The following is a 24,645-nucleotide window of genomic DNA, read 5'->3' on the forward strand; positions in this document are numbered from 1 at the left end:
TTCTGATTTTTTATGGGAAAACACATTTGAAACAATACAGACGCAGTTAGTGTGTTGCAAACCAAAGGGATCCCGACAAACGTCTAGCTACATCACAGTAAACCACGACTGAACCTAATGGCAGAAAGAAACAAGCATTTGTAATGCAATAGGTCTCGCAATTGCTACATTTTGACCTATTGGCATTGTAAATGACAATGCCATTTATTTAGGCGTTAAAAAACACCGGCAAAAATAAAAAAGCATTGTCATTTAAAACACAAATAGGTCAAAGTTTCTCAAATGTGAGACCTATTGCATTGCAAATGCTGGTTATTGTTAAGGTTCTATCATGCATGCAGGCAGCGTGGGCCAAAGGGTGCCAGCCCACCTGCACAAGATGACGCATCACAGCAAGGTAAGGAGTAGTTTGTCCTGTAACTCCAGTTCTGTAGTAGGGGTATCTCTGTTATAGCCATAATCTAGTGAATAGTCCCGCCCATGTGCGTGGACCCCGGAGCGATTAAAAATAATCTCTTAAGGTGTCGAAAAATGCAGCACTGCACAGACACTTAAGAGAATTAAGGACAGATAATGCAGCCTATAAAACCAGGCTACACTGTCCAGTACTTAAACTAGAAATTCCACCAAAAATCCACAAACAGCAAAGTCTGTCCAGATTTCCCTTGCCTCAGCAGCAAAAACCCCTTTGGAATGATAGAGAGGAAGACCTGGACAGACAAGCCCCATAGGCTGCCATTATGTGGCTCAGAACAGGATACTGTGCCGTTAAGAGAACTTTCCAGAAGCCTCACAGTATCCCAGAATGCACTGCAGGTCCCTTTCACTTTCAATTCTTTTTGAAGGCGTAACACGCTAGACCTGTAGCATTCCTTACATGAATAACTCTCCACCGGGGAGGAGGGCGGGCGCTTATGACTATAACAGAGATACTCCTACTACAGAACTCGAGTTACAGGACAAAAACTACTCCTTCTGTAGTAAGGGATCTCTGTGTATAGTCATAATCTAGTAAATAGAAAGGCAAGCCTATCCCCACACCAAAGCGGCGGTGAACGAGAATTAACACCAATATTGTGCGAATAGATTTCGCAGCGAAGCCTGCCCAACCCGAGCGTCTGCCCTGCATCAGTGTCCAGGCAGTAATGCTTGGCAAAGGTATGGACCGACTTCCAAGTGGCAGCCTTGCAGATTTCTGCAATTGGAACATTACGGAGCAAAGCAGTCGTGGCAGCTTCGCCCCTGGTGGAATGAGCCTTAGGATTATCCCCCAAGGTCTTATTAGCTTTTTGGCAACATGGCTGTATGCAGGACACAATCCACCTAGAGATGGACTGTCAAGAGGTAGAAGGACCCGTCCTAACTGATCCATAATGGATAAACAATTGGTCTGACCTACAATATCTTTGGTCTTATCCAGATAAAATTAACACCCTCCCAACATCCAGGAAATGTAAAGACCTTTCCGCTGGAGATTAAGGATTCTGAAAAAACGTAGGCAAAGTTATGGTCTGGTTGACATGAAAATCAGAAATAACTTTGGGAAGAAATTTAGGGTGAGTACGCATAACAACCGTAGCAGCATGAAATACAGTATACGGTTCTTGGCAACACAACGCCTGAATTTCACTCACCCTGCGGGCCGATGTAATGGCCACGAGGAACACCGCCTTCCAGGACAGGTGCTGCAATGAAGCCTTATGAATAGGTTCAAAAGGCTCCTTCATCAATCTGGACAGCACCACATTCAATTTCGGCGGACAGGAGGGAATACTTTCTTCAAGCCTTCCAAAAAATCTTTGATCACAGGGATCTGGAAAGAGGAAGTCTGAAGAGCATTTCCTGTAGGCAGTCAATGCAGCAAGATGAACCTTAATGGAATGAACATTAAGGCCAGACTGTGCCAAATGTAGAAGGTAAGGAAGGATGAAGTCTTCCTTGCACGTCGTCGGGTCATAGTTCTTGGACTTGCACCAGATACAGAACCTCTTCCACTTGTAAGCATAGGAAGTCAGTGGAAGGTCGCTTAGCCTCCTTCAGTATGTCCATGCAATCTTCGGGTAGATTCAAATGGCCATATTGCACTCTCAGGAGCCATGCCGCCAAACTCAAAGACGAGAGGTTGGGGTGCAACATCCGCCCCCGAACTTCACGAGAAGGTCTGGCCTGTACGGCAGCCGTATGTGCGGGAGGAGAGACCTATGATGCATGTCCGTGAACCACCACTGCCTGGGCCATTCAGGATCATCCGCGCCCTGGACTGGGACAGCTGGATGAGCACTGCCGGAATCAGGGGAATGGGTGGAAAAGCGTACAGAAACCTGTTCGACCAGTTGATCCATAGCGCATTTCCCAGCGTCCCCTGCTGGTAGTACCTGGAGGCGAAGTCTCGGCATTTGCTGTTTTCGGCGGTGGCGAACAGATTTACGTCTGGAGTCCCCCACCTTGAAGACTTCTCCTAGTACTTAATCGTTTATGACACATTCGTGGTTTTCCTGAATGAGTTTGCTCAGTGCGTCCGCCTGAACATTCTGCACACCTGGCAGATGGGTAGCGTTATCGTCAGTCCTCTGGCCAAAAGCCAGTGCCAGATCGCCTGCGCCAGAGTGCGTGATCTCGAGCCCCCCTGCTTGTCGAGGTAATACATCGTGGTCGTATTGTCCGTCTGTACAAGCAGAGAGTTGGTCTGGAAGGATGGATGAAAGGCCTTCAGTGCCAAGTGAACAGCTTTGAGTTCCAAATAATTTATGTGATACGTGGACTCCATCGAGGACCACGTTCCTTGAATCTGTAGGTCTCCGGAGTGCGCCCCCCCCCCAACCGTGGAGAGAAGCATCAGTCACGATAGTCTGAGTGGGAATGTCCTTGTGGAAGGGAACCCCTCTGAGGAGATTTTCCTCTGAACACCACCACTTCAGAGACTGAAGAGCATGCAGAGACAGTCGTATCTTGTCGTCCCAAGACCCTTTCCTCTGATCCCACTGATCCGCTAAGCACTCCTGCAATGGTCTCATGTGCAGACGTGCGTGTGGCGATAGGAAGATACAAGAGGCCATTGATCCCAGTAGAGAAGACACAGTCCTCACTGTTTTAGATTGAGTGGTCATAAGAGCCTGAGCCTTCCGAAGGAGTGATAATCGTCGCTCCTCCGAAGGAGACCCGCTCGCTGACAGCGTATTGATGGAGGCTCCCAAGTACTGAATGCACTGGACCGGAGTCGGGACAGACTGACATGTTGATGTGCAACCCCAGCTTGTTCAAGAGAACGCACGTCTCCTGGAAGTGTGCTTGAGCTTCCGAGAAGGAGGCCTTGATCAACCAATCGTCCAGGTACGGGTAGAGAAAACACCTTGTTCTTCCTGAGGTGTGCTGCTACCACTGCCATGCACTTCGAGAATGTTCTTGGCGCAGACTTCAGTCCGAATGGCAGTACTGTGTACTGATAATGATTGGCACAGATTTTGAATCGCAGGAACTTCCTGTGTTTGTGTGCAATGGGCACATGGAAGTATGCATCTTGTAGGTCTATTGCACATAGCCAGTCTCCCTGTTGCAACTGAGGATAAATCTGATGCAACGACAGCATGCAAGACTTCTCTGCGAATCCACTTGTTTGCCTGTCGCAAATCCAGAATGGGCCTGAACTCGTTCTTGTCCTCGCGAACCAGGAAGAACCAGGAGTACAGACCTCTTCCTCTTTGAGACAGAGGTACATCTTCTATCGCCCTTTTCCTCAACAGGATATCGGCCTCCGCCAGGCGCTCGTGCAGCAGACACTGCGCGCTGACCGGACGAATTGATGGAGGCGGGCTGGCGAACCGAAGACTGTATCCATTGCAAACAATATTCAGCACCCACTTGTCAGAGTAATTTTTCTCCACTCTGTCAGAAAAAATTGAACGCTTCCCCCCCACCGGAGTGGGTAACGGATGCAGGGGAAGTAAACGCTCAGGGCCTAGACCCGGCCAGGCCTTTGGTCGCTGCTGCAGACTGTTGGCCGCCTCTGCCTTTCTGGCGCTTCTGGAATGGTCTTCGGAACTGCTGCTGTCCCGAAGTCTGGCCATGCCCTCTGTTCAGTCCACCGAACCGTCCCTGGCTGTAAGATTTCTTGGTATCCTTGGGCTTTTCCAGACTCACAGCAGTGAGCGTTTTGCCCTCCGCCTTCATGCGGGCCATTTCGTCATCTGCATGTTTTCCAAACAGGGTTTCGCCAGAGAATGGTAAATTGGCAACCCTTTGTTGTGCGTCAGGTTTCAGCGACGTGAGGCGGAGCCAGGCGTGTCTTCGCTGGTTAACTCTATGGCAGTAACAATGCGCCGCCAGGAGGGAAGAATCGGCTGCAGCACTGATGACCCGATTCGCCACCAACATCCCCTCATTCAACACCTCTTGGAAATCTCTTGTCACGAGGCAGGTGTTCTACAAACTGCTGGAGGGATTCCCAGAGGGCTCGGTCATACCGCCCTAACAAGGCCGTGGCACTCGCCGCTTTCATGGAAGTCGCCCATGTCCCACAAACCTTCCTCCCCGCCGAATCCAGCCATCTAGATTCCTTATCTGGTGGGACTGTGGATGACCGAGTGGTGGCATGCTGCTTCCGAGCCGCCGTCACTAACACAGAGTCTGGCGGAGGGTCCACCCTCAGAATAGACGGATCAGAGTCGGGAGCCCGGTATTTCTTCTAGAGTCTCGAGGGGGCCGCCTTAGTCACCGCTGAGGTGAGAAAGGTTTATGGCCGGATCCTCCAGGCCCGGCACCAGTGGTAGTAATGGCAAAGACAGAGGTTTCTGGTGCAGGGTCCCTAAGATCACCGATGTTTTGGGCGTGGGCACAGTCAACGAGATGCCCAACTTCGCTGCACCCCTCAACAGGACATCATGGAAGGACACAAGATAGTCAACCGGTGACACCCTTGTCTCCGGCGACCTACAACGTTGGCGAATAGTCCCTGGTCGCTGAAGACCACGTATGCGAACGGGACCTGCGCCTCTTGTGGCGTCGTCTCGACCGCGTAGATCACCTGTTGTGACTCCGCGATCGCTCCCTCCTCCGGGAACGAGATTGCGACCGCCCAGTTCGTGGATGCTCCACAGGTCTCCGCAGAGGAGTTTTCCGAGCCCTATGCTGGGGGTTTGGCTTAGGCGTCCCCTTAGGCGGTGTAGGGAGGCAGGGCAGCGAGACCGACCTCGGCGGTGTAAGGAGGAGAGGCAGCAACACAGACCTCAGCGGAACAGGAGGTACCTGCGTCCGAATTGAGGAGGCGGAGGTGATGGTGGCCCTGATGGCGGAAACGGTGGAAGAGGAGGATTGCTGGGAGGAGCCTTCTTAGGTAGAGGTGGAGGAGGTGTCTTCAGCCGAGGTGGTGTATAAACCAGCGAGTACACTGAGCCCGGTGAGTTCTTCGAGGAGGAGACTGCGAACCAGCCCCTCCAGTCGGTGATCGCCGTCTCCGGCGTCCTCCCCCAGATCCAGCGTGACTTCTGGTGCCAGAACTACTCCTGCGCCGCTTAGGAGAGTTGGAAAGTCTGAGACGCTGATCTCTTTCTTCTCGACGCCGAGCGGCGCTTCTCCAGCGTCAAACGTCGCCTCAGCGACTCAACGTTCAGTCCGACGACGAGCGTCAACTCCTTTGACGCCGACCGCTTTCGAGGTCCTCGACGTCGAGGATCCCCTTGACGCAGACTGTCTTGACGGCGACCGGCGGTATCGCCTCGACAGCGAGCGCCCACGCCTGCCGCTCTTTCTTAGACGTCTCGACGCGGACTACGACGACGAAGAATCTGTCGACGGCAGCTTACCCAGGCCCTTCAACGTCAATCCTTCACGCCGCCTCGACCCGGAGCCCCGGGGAGATGGGGAACACAGTCATCCCTCTAGACGTCATCGTCACAGCAATAGAAGCCGAATGAGGCCGGGACCTTTTGCTGGGCTTCCTGCCTCTGGGGAGCCCCCCAGAGGCCTCAGCAGGGGCAGAGGGTGACTTCCCAGACCCACCTGCAACCGTCTCTCCTCTAGGCCTTGAAGCCTGCTTTACAGCCTCTCTCTCAGGGTCCTTGCTGAAAAGTTCTGGCAGATGTCACATTCTTCAGGGGCATGTGCAGCAGGGAGACAGTATGCAGAAGTCGTGTGGATCCGACTTGGACTTCTTCCTTCCACATTATGGGCACTTGAAGAGAGCAGGCATTTTAGAGCCCTAAAAAGCCTGAACAAATACACAGAAGTGAAGAAAAACACCAAGCACACAAAATGAAACACTTAAATACCAAAAGTGCACAAAAATCCAATAAACCCTTGAAAAAGGGAGAGCTCAATGCTCCAGGGTCCTGTTAGCAGGAGCCGGAAAAAAGAACTGAACGTAAAAGGGACCTGCAGTGCATTCTGGGATACTGTGAAGTTCTGGAAAGTTCTCTTAAAGGCACAGTACCCTGCTCTGAGCCGCATAATGGCAGCCTATGGGGTTTGTCTGTCCAGGTCTTCCTCTCTATCATTCCAGAGGGTTTTTTGCTGCTGAGGCAAGGGAAATCTGGACAGACTTTGCAGTTTGTGGATTTTTGGTGGAATTTCTAGTTGAAGTACTGGACAGAGTAGCCTGGTTTTATAGGCTGCATTATCTGTCTTTAATTCTCTTAAGCGTCTGTGCAGTGCTGCATTTTGAGACACCTTAAGAGATTTTGGATTGCTCCGGGGTCCACGCACATGGGCAGGACTATTCACTAGATTAGGACTATACACAGAACTCCTACAACAGAAACATAGATAGGCTAACATGGGGTGTGCCAGGAGGAAATAGATGAAAGGCATAATTGAACCCTTTATATATGCCACTTACTTTCTGAGCTTTGAAAGCACTGATAAAAGTGGTTACACACAAATACACCCACGTAGGTTTACTATACTAAATTCTGAATATAAATCTAATATGACAATGTATAAATCAAAGTATAAATAGTCAATGTACACAGATGGAGATAATAGTAACTCCATGGTTATCCGTTTATATTTATTTTCGCGGCATTTCTGTTGCCAATATTCTGGCTACTGTATTTTTGTAGCATGGCAAATTTGTGCTTTATATGTTGCTGTTGCAAGGAGCCAGCTCCTTGAAATACTCTGGGAGGCACTAAGGTCTAGTGTTGACCTCCCACTAGGTAGTAGAGCCTTGCACAAGAGAGGGTGCCTGACGAGAATGGCCAAAGTCAAATACTGGATCGGAATCAAACCTCAGCTTTAAAAACGGAATATATACAATCCTGGAGTTTCTAAAGCAGACACCAGTGCGATGCCAGTATCGACGAGGCGGCATTAGCATGTGTGCCTGCCTATGTCCTGAATTTAAAGACAAGCAGCACTAGTGTTAGTGCCTGGCCAAAGTTGAAGATTGTGCCATCGCTGTGTAGGTCTGCCTGAGGCTCAATTGAAAAATAACTGCCATTGAAGCGTGTGCCTGCCCGTGGCATCAGCGCGTCTGCCCGCAACCACAAAGGAAAGCAGACACCGGCGCGTTGAGCTCAAACGCCGCGAGCCGTTCACGTACAAGTTGCTTGTCCCAGCGCGCGCATGCACATGGCCTGTCCCCTTCCGCCGAAACCCACAATAGATCTTGCCAAGGCGAGCAGCGCATACACTGCGTTGCTAGGCGAGATCTGAAAAACCAATTGAGTCTAAAGGAGGAGTCACCACACCTTGTGACTGGAAAAGACTTCTTCAAAGATAAACTTGCAAACAGGGGGGGGGGGGGGTTCCAATGAGGTGGACGCGTTACTAAACAGACTAAGTTGTTTCGGGTCTAAAATTTTACATTATATACTGTGTTGTATATATTTTTACACTGTATACTGCTATTTTAATGTACGTGGGACTACCAGCCAGGCAACTGGTAATGATTGAAGTATATGAATATATGGAAGACTCAAATGTTAGAGAAGTTTTGAATCTTCACAAGACGCACAAAGTTGGGGGTGGAGCTCTGCACAAGGTGCCTAGAGGGGCGGAAAAAACTGGCAAAACGCAGGGGTGGCGCTTGTATGCAGCTTTGCTCCATCACTTCTGAGGTGGTAAGGAGTCAGCACGAAGATGCGCAGGTCCACGTATTGGCATGCATGAGCACAGGCTACAAAATTGTAGATACAGTCTGGGACCTGGAGTATATTCCAAGGGAAAAACTGCAGTTAGAGCGATCCTTCATATTAGGCCGAGAATCTTAACGTCCTTTCAGGGTAAGCATCCTTCTTGCTGTGCATCTCAGCTTGGCTGAAACATCGCGCAGCAGTGACATTTCAGCATTTGATAAAGGTACTACATGCAGAGTCGTCTGCAAAGCCTGGTTTGACATGAAAGCAAACAAGACTTAAACAGGCTTGTTATATATTGGTTAACATTTTTTTTTTTTTTTTTTTAAAGGAGTGTACGCTTTATGCTCACCCGAGGTGGAAGAAATTGCTGTTCATTTCAGATCACCTGTGGTCAGGCAGCAATAAGTAGTCTCATGAGGTTTATTCCTGCCTTCCACCACCCTCTGGTACAGATACTTACACTCAATTGGAGCAGGTGGATAAACTTAAATGTTAACTATCGTAGTCGCATGCTTCTGGAACAAGCATGACAGATGGTCGAGGACCAAGGTTCTATACACCAGTACCACTTCTGTGGATCCTAACGGTACCATGATATAACCAATACAGTGCAAACCTGTTAAAGCACCCTATGGTGTACTCCACTATCACTGAAGCAATAAAAAATGAAAGGGCAAAGAAAAGGCTGCCATTGTGAGCAGGTCTTGAAGGCTCGAGAACCCAAGTTGACAGCGGTTAAACCATGGAATAAACATGCATTCTTCTAGATTGTGCTGGAATTATAACATTTGTAGAATTTGATGATTGACCAAACTCCCACGGAAACAAGTGAAACCTGCCCAACATTCATGAAAATCCAATTGCGACAGTAGGAAACTAATTGAAAAGTCAACAAATGACCAAATGTCTAAACTAGTATCATTGGCTGCAAAGATCTATCAAAGTATGAACCAAAATTTAGGACTAGACTACTCAAATAAGCAAAACATTTCCTTAAACAGACCTGCCTAGTCTTTCTATGCTCTCAGATAGATTAAAAGATGTGCATGTATTGTATATGTTTTTTTTTATTCTAGTTATACAATGTCTCATACAGATTTAGGTTGGATAAAACAGTAAAACTGTTTACTAAAACAATGGGAGAGTGGTTTTACCTATATTTATTTTGCAAGATATAGGAGCTCAGGGGGAGTTGCCCTACTGCTTTCTTGCAGTGCGAGAAGCAGATAGGTAAAATGGTAAACATACAATTTAACGTTTCTGCTTCTCGCACTGTGCGAAAGTAGAAGGGTATACCTGGTTGGGGGCGGATGTGTGGGGGAGGAGTGGCTTGCTCATTGCTATGGTCACTGACTGTTTGGTCGGCCCTAGGCCTGACCAAAGCAGTCATAGCAATCACCATTTTCTTTGTGCGCTGCTGCGCAGCCTGCATGAAGAAAGGAATATGCTACTTACCAGTATGCATCTGTTCTTGGCATGTACGGCCGCTAACATTCATATCTTGTGCATAGATCACCGCCTAGTGTTGGGTCCGGATGATTGCACCTTGTTGTTCTGGAAGATTCTTTGAAGTATCACGAGATAGGTGGCTCCTCCCCTGGACTACAGTGCGCATGGGCATTATCTCCATCCTCAGATTGTTTTTCGCCATTGTGGCATAGATGGAGTCCAATACGATACCGGATGACCATGCTTAGAAATAATTCTGACTGCTACAGCTGCGACAGGCACCGGGGAGGATGGGTGGGCGATATGAATGTTAGCGGCCCAGAACAGATGCATACTGGTAAGTAGCATATTCCGTTCAGGCATGTGGGCCGCTAAATTCATATCTTGTGCATAGACTAAATAGCAGTTTCTCCCTTAGCGGTGGTTGCTCGAGCCAGCTGCACCAGCCTGAAAGAGGGACTTTAGAAGAGCCTGACCTACAGCAGCTTGCTGCTTGGAATGCACATCAACACAGTAGTGTTTTGTGATGTATGTATGTTATTCCATGTGGCTGCTCTACATATGTCCTCCAATGGTATGTTACCCAGGAAAGCCATGGATGCCCCTAGCTTGTATGTTGAATGCGCTTTGGCGGGGGGGCCTGTTAATGTGCGTTTAGCCTTCTGATAACAAATCTGAATACCCGATTTAGAAATGGGTTTGCCCTTGTGCTGTGGTGAAAAAGCAACAGAGTAGTCTTCCTGAAATCCTTAGTCCTGTCTATATAGTACAGGAGGGCTCTTTTGACGTCCAATGTGTGCAGTGATCTTTCTGCCACGGAGTCTAGATTAGGGAAGAAAACTGGCAGTTCAATAGTTTGATTAATGTGGAACTGAGAAACCACCTTGGGCATGAATTTAGGGTTAGTGCGTAGTACTACCCTATTTGCGTGGACCTGTATAAAAGGTTTTTGAATGGTTGGGGCGTGCAGCTCACTAACCCGCCTCAGCGACATGATCACTACTAAGAAGGCAACCTTCCACGTTAGGAACTGTATTTCACATGAGTGAAGAGGTTCGAAAGGAGGTCCCATCAGTCTGGTCAACACCACATTAGGATTCCAGACCGGTGAAGGTGGCCTTCTGGGTGGAATGACTCATTTGAGTCCCTCCATAAAAGCTTTAATTGCTGGCACTCTGAACAGTGAAAGGCATTGCCTGTTCTGTAAGTAAGCCGCCATTGCCGCCAAATGAATACACATAGAACTGTATGGCAGATTGCATCTGTGTAAATCTAACAGGTAACAAATAATGTCCTGTGTCGATGCATCTAGCGGGTTTATGTCACGGCTGGAACAGTAAATGACGAAAACGCTTCCATTTGGCAGCATAGCAGGCACTAGTGGTAGGCCGTCGTGCCTCCTTAATGATGTCCATACAATCAGGAGGCAGATTCAGATACCCAAATTCTATGACTTCAGGAGCCATATCGCAAGGTTTAACTGTTGCGGATCTGGGTGCTGAACTTCTCCATGGCTCTGAGTGAGAAGACTGGGTGTAAGGCGCAGTCTTTGATCAGGCACCACGGAAAGTTCCAGGAACGTGGTGTACCATGCTTGCCTCGCCCACGTTGGAGCAACCAGGATGAGAGTCATTGAGTGCAGTCTGAGTTTCCGTCCCACCAGAGGTTAGAGTGGGGCCGGCGGAAAAGTGTACGCAAATCTGCCTGACCAGTTCATCCATATCGCATTGCGCTGAGACCGCGGGTGTGGGAACCTGGCGGCGAAGTTTTGGCATTTTGCGTTTTCATTTGTGGCGAACAGGTCGATGTCTGGATGCCCCCACTGCCGGAAGTACGGTTGCAGCACCGATGGATGAATCTCCCACTCGTGCACCCGATAACTGCCGGCTGAGAAGATCCACCATCTGGTTGTCCTGGCCCGGGAGGTGCTCCGCCATGAGGAAAATGTTCCTCTGAATGGCCACTTCCACATACTCTGTGCCAAGTGGGACAACTGGAGAGTGAGTACCTCCCTCCTTCTGAATGTAAAACATGGCAGTCATGTTGCCCGTCCGGATCAAAACGACCTTGTTGCACAGATCTTGAAAGCCTTCATTGCCATGAAGATCGCCATCAATTCCAGCAGATTGATGTGCATCTTCTTCTGTTGATCCGACCATAGTCCCTGCACTGTGTAATGGAGATGCGCCCCCCACCCCAGGAGGGATGAGTCCGTCGTGAGCACTATTTGTGGTACAGGCTCTTGGAACAGTCGTCCCTTGCAAAGGTTGCGTGGATTCCACCAATGCAGAGTTGTACGCACGACCGGTCACCAACACTAGGTCTTTCAATTGTCCTTGAGCCTGATTCCACTGTCGTGCCAAGCACTCTTGGAGCGGACGCATGTGCAGTCTCGCGTGCGGGACTATGAATATGCAACATGCCCATCAACTGCAGAAACACTCGCGCCTGTAGTGAGTGTTGTGGTCTGAATTTGCGAATCAGCAGTTGCATGCAGTCGATTCGCACAGAGTTTGGCTGGGCTGTGGCCGTCACGGTGTCCAACGTCGCTCCCAGGTACTGCTGTACTTGAGCGGGTTGAAGATGCGACTTGGGATAGTTCCGAGAAAATCCCAGACTGTGCAGGAGATGATTTGTGCGGGACACGTGGCTGGCGCACTGCTGGGCCGACTTTGCTTGCACAAGCCAGTCGTCCAGGTAAGGGTAGACATGAATGCGTCGCCTCCGGAGGTGTGCTGCCACTGTAGCCAAGCATTTGGTGAACACTCTGGGAGCGGTGGTCACCCCAAAAATAATACTTTGAACTGGTAGTGCTTGTTTTGTATGGTGAACCCGAGGTATTTCCTGTGTGCCTGATGTATGGGTATATGGAAATAGGCATCCTTCAGATCCAGAGTTGCCAGAAAATCCCCCTGACTGAGCAATGGCAGGACCTGCTGCAGAGTCAGCATGTGGAAATGTTCCGAAAGGATGTATAGGTTCAAGGGTCTCAGATCCAGAATAGGTCTGAGAGTCCCACCCTTTGGGACCAAGAAATAGAGAGAGTACACCCCTGTTCGGTGCTCCTTTAGAGGCACCAGTTCTATGGCCCCTTTTTGCAGCATGCTGGCCACTTCCTGCTGTAATACGTTTATGTGCTCTGCGAACATAGGATGGTGTCTTGGGGGTATGTCGAGTGGAGTGGATGTCAGTTCTTAACAATACCCGTACTGGATAAGTTGCCTCACCCACCTGTCTGTGGTAATGCCTTCCCAGACCGGCAGGAACTGCTGGAGTCGTCCCCCGACCGGTGTTACATGGTCCGGGGCAGTGACAAGACGTCACTGTTTGGTATTTGCTGAGGACCTGGTGTTTTTATTTCCACGTCCTCTGCCTTTGGTGCTGTTACCACGGTATCCACCTCTATTGTGTTTGTTAAAGGTGGTCTGCGCACCACCTTTATTGTATTGTGTGTGCTGAGATGTTTGCCCTCTTGACGGCCCTCTACTAAATGAGCGACAAAAAGAACCCCCTCTGAACTGTTGAGACTGCAAGGCCCACATGGACTTAGCCGTCTGTGTCCTTGATCTTTTCAAGAATCGTGTCAACGTCAGGCCCAAACAAAAAATCTGGGTTAACGGGGTGATTGATCAAACTGGTTTGTATTTCTGGCTTAAATCCTGAAATTCGTAACCATGCCTGCCTCCTTAGCATTACACTAGTGTTAATGGCCCTGGCTGCAGGGTCTGCTGAATCTAGTGCACACTTGATAGAAGCGTTTGATATCAGTTCCTCCTCCTGAATTAACATGTCCACCCCTCTCTATATTCATTAGGCAAGTGTTGCAACAATTGCTCTAGGGCAGTGGTCTTCAATCTGTGGGGCGCGAGCCCCAGGGGGGCTGTGGGGGCATGGGAAGGGGGTCGCGCTCTTCATTTGATAAAAGAAAACATCCCGGACGGTTAATTTTGGGAATCTCATGTGCTGGGGAATCTTAGTCAGCTAAAGACACCTTCCTGCCAGTGTGTTGCTGATCTGTGAAAGAAATGCAAATGTGTGCAATGAGTTAATCTGCAAATGTAAAGGACTTGCAGATTAACTCATTGTGAACATTTGCATTTCTTTCAGGCCAGCAGCACACTGGCAGGAAGGTGTGTTCAGATGTCTGCCTGGCTTGGATTATTGCTCAGGAGAGTGCGATTACATTCAATTGTTCAAATCACTTGACGTTTTAGAGAATGTACAAAGTTAAATGAGTTGTGACTTGCTTATAATTTTTATTTATTTTACAGAGTTTTATATAGCGCGAACTTGACCCGAATTGGGTATCAGAGCGCTTTACATAGCACTAGTTGCATTACATGAGGACACATTCATCATTTTTTTATTGTAGGCGACAGGAAGATTAAGTGATTGTCATATTTCCATAGCTCTTACTATCCTTAAGAATGTGTTGGAGTGACAGTTATGTAAAAGAATACATTACATAGGTTCTGAATATTATTAAAATCTATGGGCCTCATTTACAATAAAATGGTGTGGGCAGCTCCGCAAGTATATTTTGCTGCACTGCCCTACGCCAATTCGAAAGAGCAGGAAGAGATGTATTTATAACTACTGTGCACTCCTGTCCTTTCTGCTGACACACAACTTAGTGCCTAGCACCAACGCCGACACCCTTGCACCAAGGTGCCAGGGTGTCTGCATTATTGATAGGATTTTTTTTTTGCAAGTCTGCATGCCTTCCTGCACATAAACAACCAATGGAGACTTTTGAAAACAATTAAGGAGAAAGAAAGATATTTCTACTTGTTAAGCATCCCCTGGGGCAGCGTACAGTTTTGGCGCATCCTCCGGTTTACAGATTTGTTGTAAATCTGGGAATGTGTCAAAACCCATGGAAACCCTCCCCCTCCCCCCTTACGCAGTGTAAGGCAACACATCAACCTTGTGCTGCGTTGCTTTACACCATATCTAGGAGGCCTTGAAAAGCCACGCAAAGTCACTTTGCGTGGCCTCGTAGATATGAGTCTGCACTTTGCGCAACCAGAGCATCATAAAAAATGACACTGGCAGCGCAAGGGGCTTGTAAATAAGCCCCCATATTTTGGAAGCAGCCTGTATATTTTGGAAGCACCATTTTATCAAAACATTTTGCTCATTTTGTAGGGGTCTACCTTATACTGTGTGTAATGCAAAAAGACTTACACATTCACAGTACTTTCTGTCACAGGCAGTTGCTTCACAGCACTACAAATACACAAGTCACTATTCTCCACTGCATCAATCACACATTAATTCTGTGGTTCTCTGGTTTCACACAGACTTTTGCATGGAGGTTTTATTAATTTATTATAGTGCATGTATTTGTTATTCACTAAAGCAGCCCGATGTTATATATATATATATATATATATATATATATATATATATATATATATATATATATATATATATTATATATATATATATACCTAACAGTGAGACCTGAAAACGTACATATGTTTTAATTATGATGAATGATATTAAGCTACCTCCAGTTACATGCAGCTGTAAATCCCAAGCTATCAGCACCCCATGAAATATAGAATGGTTTTCCTTTAATGCCGTGTAATAAAGTTGCAGCCAATGCATTATAGCTATTATACCAAGCTCCACTGGAATTATGTGATTGTGGGGCCACAGTGATTTTAGCAACATTATAGATTTGCCGCATTTGCCACATAATCCATCATCTGCAGCTTAATCTGCTAATTTTAACAAAATAATTATTTACTTGAAGGTTCAAAAGTTACTAAAAAGCAGCCGCAGGTGTTGCCGGTCTGTAGAAGGCCCTTTGTAAAGCTGTACCGGTTACCTTTTTGTTGCTTATTGCTATATTTGGGTGTTAAACTGGTACTAATGAGGTGCAAGCACAGATTGACTGTTTCTCTGGAGAACATGTATGGTTGTCATTGATAAGGAATACTAGGTTCTAGAAATTGGTCTAGAGGGGGTCCTTATGCCTAAAATATTTTGATGGGGGGTCCCGGCATCAAAAAGTTTGAAGACCACTGCTCTAGGGTATCATAGTGAGCCCTATCGTATCTAGCCATTAGAGCCTGTGTATTGGCTATTCTCCAAATATTCGCTGCCTGTGCAGCAACCCGCTTCCCAGAGGCCTCTAATACTTTAGATTCTTTGTCTGGGGGAGGAGCATCACCACTTGTTTGTGAGTTCGCCCTCTTCCGGGCATTGGAGACCACCAAAGAGTCGAATGGCAATTGACCCCTTATATACGTAGGGTCCACAGGAGCAGGCCTTCTCAATACGCAGGTTCACCACCCTTGCTCTGGTTGGGTCCTTGAAAATGTCATTGGCGTGTTTAAGGACACCCTTCAGCATCGGCAGCGTCTTCACTGACCTGTCCGACGTAGAGAAGGTATCAAACAGAAAGTCCTCCTCAACTGGTTCTGCATGCATGACCACATCGTGGTTCAACGCCGCCCTTTCAATCAGAGCGTTGAACGCCGCAGTATCCTCTGCGGGGGCTGTCTTTACTTGGTAAGACTGTTTGTCCGCCGTGCCTTGATTTGCGAGCACATCCTACGAATCATCCTGATTAGATTTATCAGGATAGTTGAATTGTTCGTCATTTTGGTCATCCCCCCCCCCCACCATCCTCAGTGCGTGTGGGGGAATGTGTAAAGGCTTGTCCATAAGGCCTGACGGACTCGAAAAGGACCAGCGAGGAGGCAGTCTCTTTTCCTTTTAAGTGGGATTTGATAGGATTCCATTGGATTCTCCGGCAAGATCTTCAGTTTGAAAAGGGTGAGTCTTCCGGTTGCAGAGTCAATGTACAACTTCTTTGAGCTTTCAGAAGAAGGTGGAGTGGAACCGACGCCTTCAGGAGTGGCGGTCATTTACTTAAGTTTTGACATCAGTTTACCAGGGTCGGTGCCCTGTGCCGGCTTAGAAGTTTTAGGTCTTGCAGTCGGCGGTAGTCCAAAAACTATAGGTGGAGGTCCAGATGGCTGTTTGGCTTTTTTCACGGCCATCTCCAACTTCAAGCCAGGTGTTGCGCTGGGATCCCCAAAATGGCCACGGCTTGATGCGTCACGTTCCAACACGGTAATTTTGTGCTAGTCTTCGAGAACCTTAACCAGCATCAACTTGTATGCATTCGGACTGAGGGGCGGCTGCGACTCAAGTCATTCTTTAGTGTCCACGCCCCCGAGGGCAGCCTTAGATGCGTCGCTCCGTCTCTTTGGGCCTTTGGCACCATTTTGGATGTACCGATCTTCGGGTTGGCACCCTTTCGTGACCCCGAAGGGACACGGACACTCAGAGCCTTCTTATGATCCGATGGAACACGGCTTTGCGAAACGAATACTGGTTTGACCAGTTTCAGTTTCGATTTGTCTTTAGTCAGTTTCCGTTTAGTTTTCGAAGGCGTACCAACCGAAGGCTCTGAAATATTTTTAGCCGGGGCCAGTTTTCAGGGCTGTAGAATGAGTAGAAAGATCTTGGCTAAGGCCTTCCGGCGATGCTTCGACCTGAGCCTTTGACAAGACAGTGTTACTTTCGACCCCCGAGGATTCAGTCGGGTCTTGCTCATCGCTGGAGCCGCCCTCTGCGGCTCCAATGGCCATACAGTCGTCTCTTACCTCGCCGGCCTCATCGTCTTCGATGTTCTCATAGTCTACCTCTTCTCCGTAGTGAGATTCTTGACCGGAGGCCGTGTCGGAGAAGTGCTCCGGTTCCTCCTCTAGGACGCCCTCGAAGATATCCTCCACATCAGACACCCTCCGCGCCGGTAGCCTCGCCTCACGTCGAAGAGCAATCGCCTCTTCCGACCTGAATTTCGAACAGGCCAAGCAACTCTCCTAGTCGTGGTCTGGAGACAGTCATCTGTTGCCCACAGAGTGCACATCTGAGAGAGGGTACTTCGCGTTACAGACTGGGCAACGTTTAAACGGGGCCTGGAATTCCATCGATGTCAATCTTCGATCGGGCCTAAAAAGCTGGGAGCACACGTGCTCAAGTATCCGGGAACCGGATAAGTTAACTCAGAACCGAACGAAGTACAATACCGACACTTAAAGAGGCCTTTTGGCCTGAAGAAAACAAGTTTTTCCTATAGGTTCCGAACGAGAGTCACAGAACACATCCAATGGCGGAAAAAAACAATCTGAGGATGGAGATGATGCCCATGCGCACTGTAGTTCAGGGGAGGAGCCACCTATCTCGTGATACTTCAAAGACTCTTCCAGGACAACAAGGTGCAATCATCCGGACCCAACACTAGGCGGCAATCTATGCACAAGATATGAATTTAGCGGCCCACATGCCTCGAACATGGCCTTCCCATAGACGCCTGTAAGGTCGGCGTCGTAGCCAATCACAACGCTGCCATTGCAGCGTTGTGATTGGCTTAGGGGAAGAGAGGGGTGCTGCCTGCTCTGCTTCCTGTGAGCAGAGAACAGGAGGCGTGACGCGGGAGTCCGGTACCGTAGGCAAGTTTTTATTGTAAAAAATGTTTAAATTACCCTCCCCCAATTCATGCCGGCCGAGAGTTTGAGCTGTGGCAGGGAGGAAATTAAAAGTCCGGCATAAAACGTTTAACAGAGTCTATATATGTAAAATGTGCGCAATTTTCTAAACAGACAACCCACAATTCTAGAGGAAGAACTGGTAGCAGCAGTACAAGTAAACATTCCTTTTAGGAAGTGTGCAACCTTACATTTCTTGGTACAACCTGCAATTAATGTTTTAATATTAAAAATGTAATAGCAATTCTTACCCATTTTAGCCTTTTTGGGTGAAGTGTTACTCTCAGTCAAGGTGAGAGTGGGCTGTGGTTCATTGCCAACTTTCGGTTTCCCCTGTTTCTTTGCAATTTGTTTAACAGGAGATGGCACTTCTGGACTTTTAGGTTCAGCTTTTCTAGCTTTGCCCCGAGTTTTAGTACTTAAAACATTTTGTTCTTGAATAAAGCTCTCACTCATAGTGTTACTCTCAGTCAAGGTGAGAGTGGGCTGTGGTTCATTGCCAACTTTCGGTTTCCCCTGTTTCTTTGCAATTTGTTTAACAGGAGATGGCACTTCTGGGCTTTTAGGTTCAGCTTTTCTAGCTTTGCCCCGAGTTTTAGTACTTAAAACATTTTGTTCTTGAATAAAGCTCTCACTCATATTTTTCACAGGGCCATCTGGAACAACGGCTGTTTTTTGTTCACTTTCTCTTGCATCAACTGCAGTTCTGAGAGCTTTTGACTGACTGGACGCTCCTCGAAAAATCTTTGTGGGTGAAGACTCCAGTTGCTCTTCAGTTTCACTTACTAAAAGAGTTGCAACTTCCTTACCAGTGAGTTTTCGTTTAACACCACGTCTTTGGTCCAGTTTCAGGTAAAACAGCAGATTTTCCTCTCCTACCAGCACGTGCAGGTACAGTTACAGTAGATGTCTCAGTTCTTTTAAAACTCTTTTTGCTAATGAGCAGTTGGTCCTCTGGAAGGTTTTCTCCATCACCAGTGATGGTATTGCTTTGGTTGGTTGCTCTGCCCCGTCCTACTCGGCGGCTGCTCTTTTCATTTGCCATGGATGTTTTATCAAGCAGCATGGTGGACCCTACATCACTTAACGTGCTAGTATTTGCTATGGCAGAGGTCAATGACTGCGAAGATGTATTATCTGTAACTTGCTTCCTTCCAACTAGTCGTTTTTTAGTAACAAGGTTTGATTCTGCTATCTGGACATTTACAGTATTTGCCTCTGTTAATTTACTTAGGGTTGTAAAGGATTCATTTACTGTACTCTGCTTGTTTCTTCCTCTTCGAGGAGTAGCTGCAGTGGACACAAATTCGGGTCCAGACTTCTCCAAGGCTGCAATTTTGTCATCTTTTACAGATTGTTTTTGCGCTGAATACTTAATATCTATACTAGTTTTGATATTTGAAGAAACTGATTCCTTTGGTGGAGACATTTGAATTACAGGCTTAGGCCGTTTACCACGTGCAGTTTTCCTCATACTTGAAAACTTCTCTGCGACCGTTTCAGTGACGGTTTCAGCAACAAGGACATCCGCAACAAGTGACACTTCTGATTCAGATCCGATTGATTTACTCACAGAATCAGACACACTTACCGAACTAGACAAATGTTCCAATTTACGTCTTCCTCTGCGAGGATTGAGTATTACTGACTGAGGCACTTCTAGTGCTTGGTCTTTTACCGCAATGCTAGTAGACACTCCGTCAGGCTTCTCTTCTGCTAAAACACCTTTAGCTGTTCTTGACCTAGCCGATTTACTCCTACTTTGATATTTTCCCCCAACTGCTTGCTTATCTTCTGCATTTTGGTTCTCAACATTTGTGCTTTCTATAGCTACAACTGCAGTCAAATGTTCTTCCTGCTCTTGGATGGATTTCTCAAAATCACTAGTTGCACTCTTAATTTCATTTTTCCTCCTTCCTCTGGGACTGGCAGTTTTTTGCATTTTCAGGCCTTTCTGTTTTTCAGCTGCATCCTTTTCTACCAATAGTTCATTTGTAGACTGGGTGGCCTCCTTTGACGGATTGGTCTTATTTGCTAGTTTCCCTCTAGTAGTTCTCCTATTAGAAGTTTCACCAACTGTTTGTTCAGCTGGAGTCTCTGCTGTCTGGCTTCCACCAACCAAAACTTCAGCTGCTGTAGAGTCACTGACTGATCTGGGCAAGGTTTCCAATTTGTTCTTTCTTCCTCGTCGTTTACTTGTTATTAATTCAGACACTTCAACAGCTGCTTCCTTAGTGGATTCATTTGTAGCCATTTCAATTAAAACACTCTTAATCCTGGTTTGTTTTTCAGCTACAAGCTCTTGGACAGAAGTTGGAGGTTTACGGCTAGTCACTCTACCTCTAGATTTTCTTGCTGGAATTAAGATGTCTTCAACTTCCACTGCAGGTCTTTCACTGGACACCATTAAATCATTGGGCAGTTGAGTTTGTCTCTCTTTTGCACTCTCTGGTTCAGATGGCATTACATCAGACACTAGAGGGTGCCACTTGACAGACTTCTTCACTTTGGGACGTATGCTTGGCTTTTCTAAAATGTCAGTTTGTTGCTCAGAGTTATTTGGAATAGACTTCTCTGAAGATTGCAAACCTTTCCCTTCACTTGGAGTCTGTGTTCGGAGTCTCCGTGTCAATGGCAACATGTCCGTAGGCTCTATATTTTCAACGAGTAATGCTTTGTTTCTGCCTCTGGTGGGTCTTTTAGCATCTTTAACTTCCACTGGACTCTTATCCTTTTTACCATGGGTTTTTGGAGTTGCAGGAAGGTTTTTGACATCTGTATCCTTTTTTCCCCTGCCTAATTTAATTGGAGCTACATCTGCCACTACCTGGTTTACAACAGTAACGTTTTCAAGCAAATTTGATGCCTCAATATTTTTTAGAGAAAGGTCTTCTTTAGTATCCTGTCCTGGCAGGAACTTAGGAGCTCTTCTTAATCTTCCCTTGCCACGCTTTAACACAGCTTTCTTAGTAACTTTTTTTAGCAAGAAAACCGGCATCTCCAGTAGAGTGGGTGCCTTTTCAGTAGGGAGGGATTCCATTACTTTTCCTTTCTGATTTTGAGCAGGTCTTTGTTGCAACTTGGATGGAGTTATTATCTTAACCAATTCAGAGACTATGGTTACATCCGCATTACGCAGACTTCTTCCTAGTCTTAAAGGGGCTTTGGCACTTTCTTTCACAGGAGGCTTCTTCAGTCTTCTAGCCGTAGAGGTTGTTGCTTTTCCAAAAGCCTTTTGAAGTTCTACTGCCAATTCTTCATTTTTGGATATGCTTGAATCTAAAATTTAAAAAATAAAAAAAATAAAAATCACAAGTTTACTTAGAATTACTAACATCTACAAGACATTTGCTCTTAAGAACTTAGTTCCTTAACTATTTTTAGTGCTTTTCCCATCGCTCATAAGGACGTCAACTATCACTTGGGGCACCAAAACCCAGGCAGTAACCCTACACCCATGCTCTAAAGGAAAAACAAATACCTATACGTGCCCAGACAAAATCATAACCTTTAAATTAGTCATTGCGTTAACCCATTTTCACCTTCCAGTTTTTTTTCAATTGAAACTTTTTCCTCAGCAGGCGATCCTCTCTGAATCACAACTTCAGAAAATTACAAAGTGTGTATGAAAGCTCTGAACTGGGAGGCATGCAGGTGAGGAATCTGCAGTGGCAAAGGTCTTCACAATGGATAGAGGGCGATCTGGAAATTGTACACTTCTGAATCACTACAGCCAAAGAGAAGCTGATTGACTGGTCTGAGCATTGTCTATGTAGAAACAGAGTCCTAGGTGGATCCTGATTGTAGTCTCTCCATCACTTTGTAGGAAGCATAAAGAACAATACAAAATTAATGGATTAGGAACACAGAACAGATATCCAGATTTCAGCAGAAGCTCTAGTCTAACGCACCAAAGTACAAGTTACTTACCTTTTGTGCTTTATCTGGTAAATACTATATCTAGCTGCAGATTCCTTACCTTTGAATTTCCTAGGAAGCAGACTAGATCCAGACGATCAGCAGTACCCGGCGTGTCTATAGGTGGCAATTTGCTCGGCGTGCACCAACATAAGAGCCGTCCAATGCATCTTTATAGAAGCCACCTAGGCACGTGGTCGTCAGTTACTTATTACTTTCCACACCAAAACCAAAGAGCCATGAACACTGGTTGGTAAAACTAGGGCTCTGAAAGGGATTAGCCCTGACCCTAGAAATTGGTTTGCGGGGGGAAGATGGGTGGGTCAGTAAGGAATCTGCAGTTAGTCTGTAGCATACTAGTTACTGAAGGTAAGCAACTTGTTTATTTAAGTGCCAATCTACATATGGACCAAACTCCTGACAGTAATACCCGGCCCTTTGGGCAGGTTCACCGAGACTTTTTGCTTTTTCCTAGCCTGTTTCTGGAACCGGATGTTGGTGATTTTAGGCCTCTGCGCACTTTTTCACTGTGGTACAGTGTAAAGTGCTTGAGCTCTCTATGTGAGGCGAGTGACCTGCCCTTCCATAGGAATGAATGGGGAATATGTATGCCCATGGTAGCTCCTGATGTGTGGGGAGTGCAGGGGCGAGTTTGGTATGAGAGAACTCGTGAGACTGAATGCTGCGAAATGGTATATGCGGTATGATTGTGTCTAGTCTAGAAGTGCCACTTTTAGAAGTTGGCATATTTGTGTAATTTGTGTCTGGCGTGTGATTGGCTGGTGAGCCTGGTCCAGGAGTGCATGGGCCTGCTTGTGGATTGACTTGTCTGGTTTGAGGGTGAAAGGGGCTGGAGAGCCCAGGAGGTTGTGTGAGTCAGCCCATGGATGAAAGGCAGCATCTGCTGCCAGGGAAGTGGGAGGAGATGGCCCCTGATAGTGAAGGGCCGTGCCTGCCTGACCACAATGCTGGCTCCACCCCCCCCAGCTGGGCGACTGTCACCTCTGTCCCTGATACTGACAGGACTTCCCTATAACCAGTTCTAGCTGGTTCTCACACTGCCTACACAAAGACTTCAAAGACTTTTCTGTGTATAAGAAGGGGCTGTGTCCCCTTCCAAAATGTTCTTGAATGCCTGGAGGACTTCTGGGGGGACCCCTCTGCCTTGCCTGGGCTGATTTGGGAGGGGAAGGGGGGGTGGGGGGGGGGGGGGGGTTGGGGGGGGAGGGGAATGGGGGTGGGGGGGGGGGGAGGGAAGGATTTTGCTTTGCCCCTGGGGATCTCTGGGACCTTTGCAGCATGGAGAAGCTGCATTTCTAGCGCCTGGAAGCGCTGCGCTTCCCCCCCCCCCCCCCCCCCCCCCCCCGCCCCCCCCCCCCGAGCACCTGGGAGCGCTCTGCCTGTCTTCTAGCGCTTTGGGAGCGCTTTATTTCGCCCAAGCGCTTGAGCGCGCTTTTTATTGCCAAGCCGGTGCCCACCCGGCATTTGCTGAATTGGCTGTGTAGTTTATGGATTAGCGAGTGCCCACATCGCTTATTTGCTAGTTTTATATTTTAAACTCGAGGGAGCCCACTCCTCAGTTAATTCAGCCCCCGCCTACGAGTGCCTGAAGCGGGCCTCCGCGCTGCCCGCGACGACCCGGAAGTGGTTGGCCGGCCGGCCAATCCTGGTGCGGCCGGCCGGAAGTCCCGCCCCGCCCGGGGGACACGTGGAGCCCCGGAGGAGAAGTGCTGGCTGGTGCTGGGCTCCCGTGGTCTGGAGGGAGCCCCGAGAGACGGTGGAGCAGTGCGGTGGGGGGCGCGGGGCACATTGTCGGTGCCCACCCCCGCCCCAAGTCCAAGGTGCCGTGGGAGAAGAGGCGGAGAGTGGTGATGGCCGCCCGGGGCCCCCGTGATCTGGAGGGAGCCCCGGGAAGAGAGGATGCGTCGCCTGCTGCTGGGGCTCCCGTGTGCTGAGGGAGCCCCGGAGAGAGAGAGAAGGCTGGCGTCCCGCGTCGGAGTCCCGGTGAGTCTGGGCTGGGCCAGGCAGAGTGGGGCAGAGGAGAAGGGAGGGGCGCCGGGACACATTGTCTCCCCCCCCCCCCCCCCCCCGTGGTGCGAGCTCGCGCTTATTGTCAGTGCGAAGCCACGAGGGCTTCAAGGGCAGCCCCGGTTGGCAGTGGGTCGCCCCCACGTGTGTAGAGCCCTGAGAGGCTCCAATGCCCGCATCTGTATTTACAAGCCTGCAAGGCGGCATATTCGTGTTATAAGCCCAGTGAGGCTTAAACAACTGGGCAAGATTTGTGTTTAGAGCCACAGAGGCTCTGGGGGCCCATAGTTATTTAGAGCCATTAGAGACTCTTGGGGGCCATTTTAGTTAAGAGGGGGCGTCGGGGCACATTGCCGGTGCCCGCCCCCTCCTGCCTGCGAGGGATTTGTTGAGGGCCTCGAGGGCTCCAGGGGCCTATAATTGTTTAAGAGCCTGTGTGGCTTCAAGTGCGCAGTTCAGAGCCGGTGTGGCTCCAGCAGTGGCGCAGTTTGCGCCTAAGGGTCAGTGAGGGCCCTGGCGCAGTGTTGACGATTCCCAGCTGCACCGTTTAGGTCTTGGGATTTCACAGGTGCCCAGCAAGTAGTGGGCACCTGCTACGTTTAGGCTTGTGCTTGGACTGGCCCTGCATGGCAGCGCGCCCTGACATTTGGACACAGGGCGTCTGAGCC

The 24,645-nt window shown here is 48.2% G+C and overlaps 1 protein-coding gene across 1 annotated transcript in view; it reads right to left on the reverse strand.

The window, feature by feature from the left end:
- LOC147711837 (uncharacterized) overlaps positions 1–24,645 on the reverse strand; it is a 92,826-nt gene that overhangs the window by 7,849 nt on the left and 60,332 nt on the right. The window contains 2 exon segments of the mRNA XM_086922565.1: positions 18,283–18,874; positions 18,876–21,310. Of these exon segments, the coding sequence (XP_086778691.1) occupies positions 18,283–18,874; positions 18,876–21,310 (3,027 nt within the window).

This window comes from Lissotriton vulgaris, chromosome 5, assembly GCF_964263255.1.
Source record: "Lissotriton vulgaris chromosome 5, aLisVul1.2, whole genome shotgun sequence".
NCBI lineage: Eukaryota > Metazoa > Chordata > Amphibia > Caudata > Salamandridae > Lissotriton > Lissotriton vulgaris.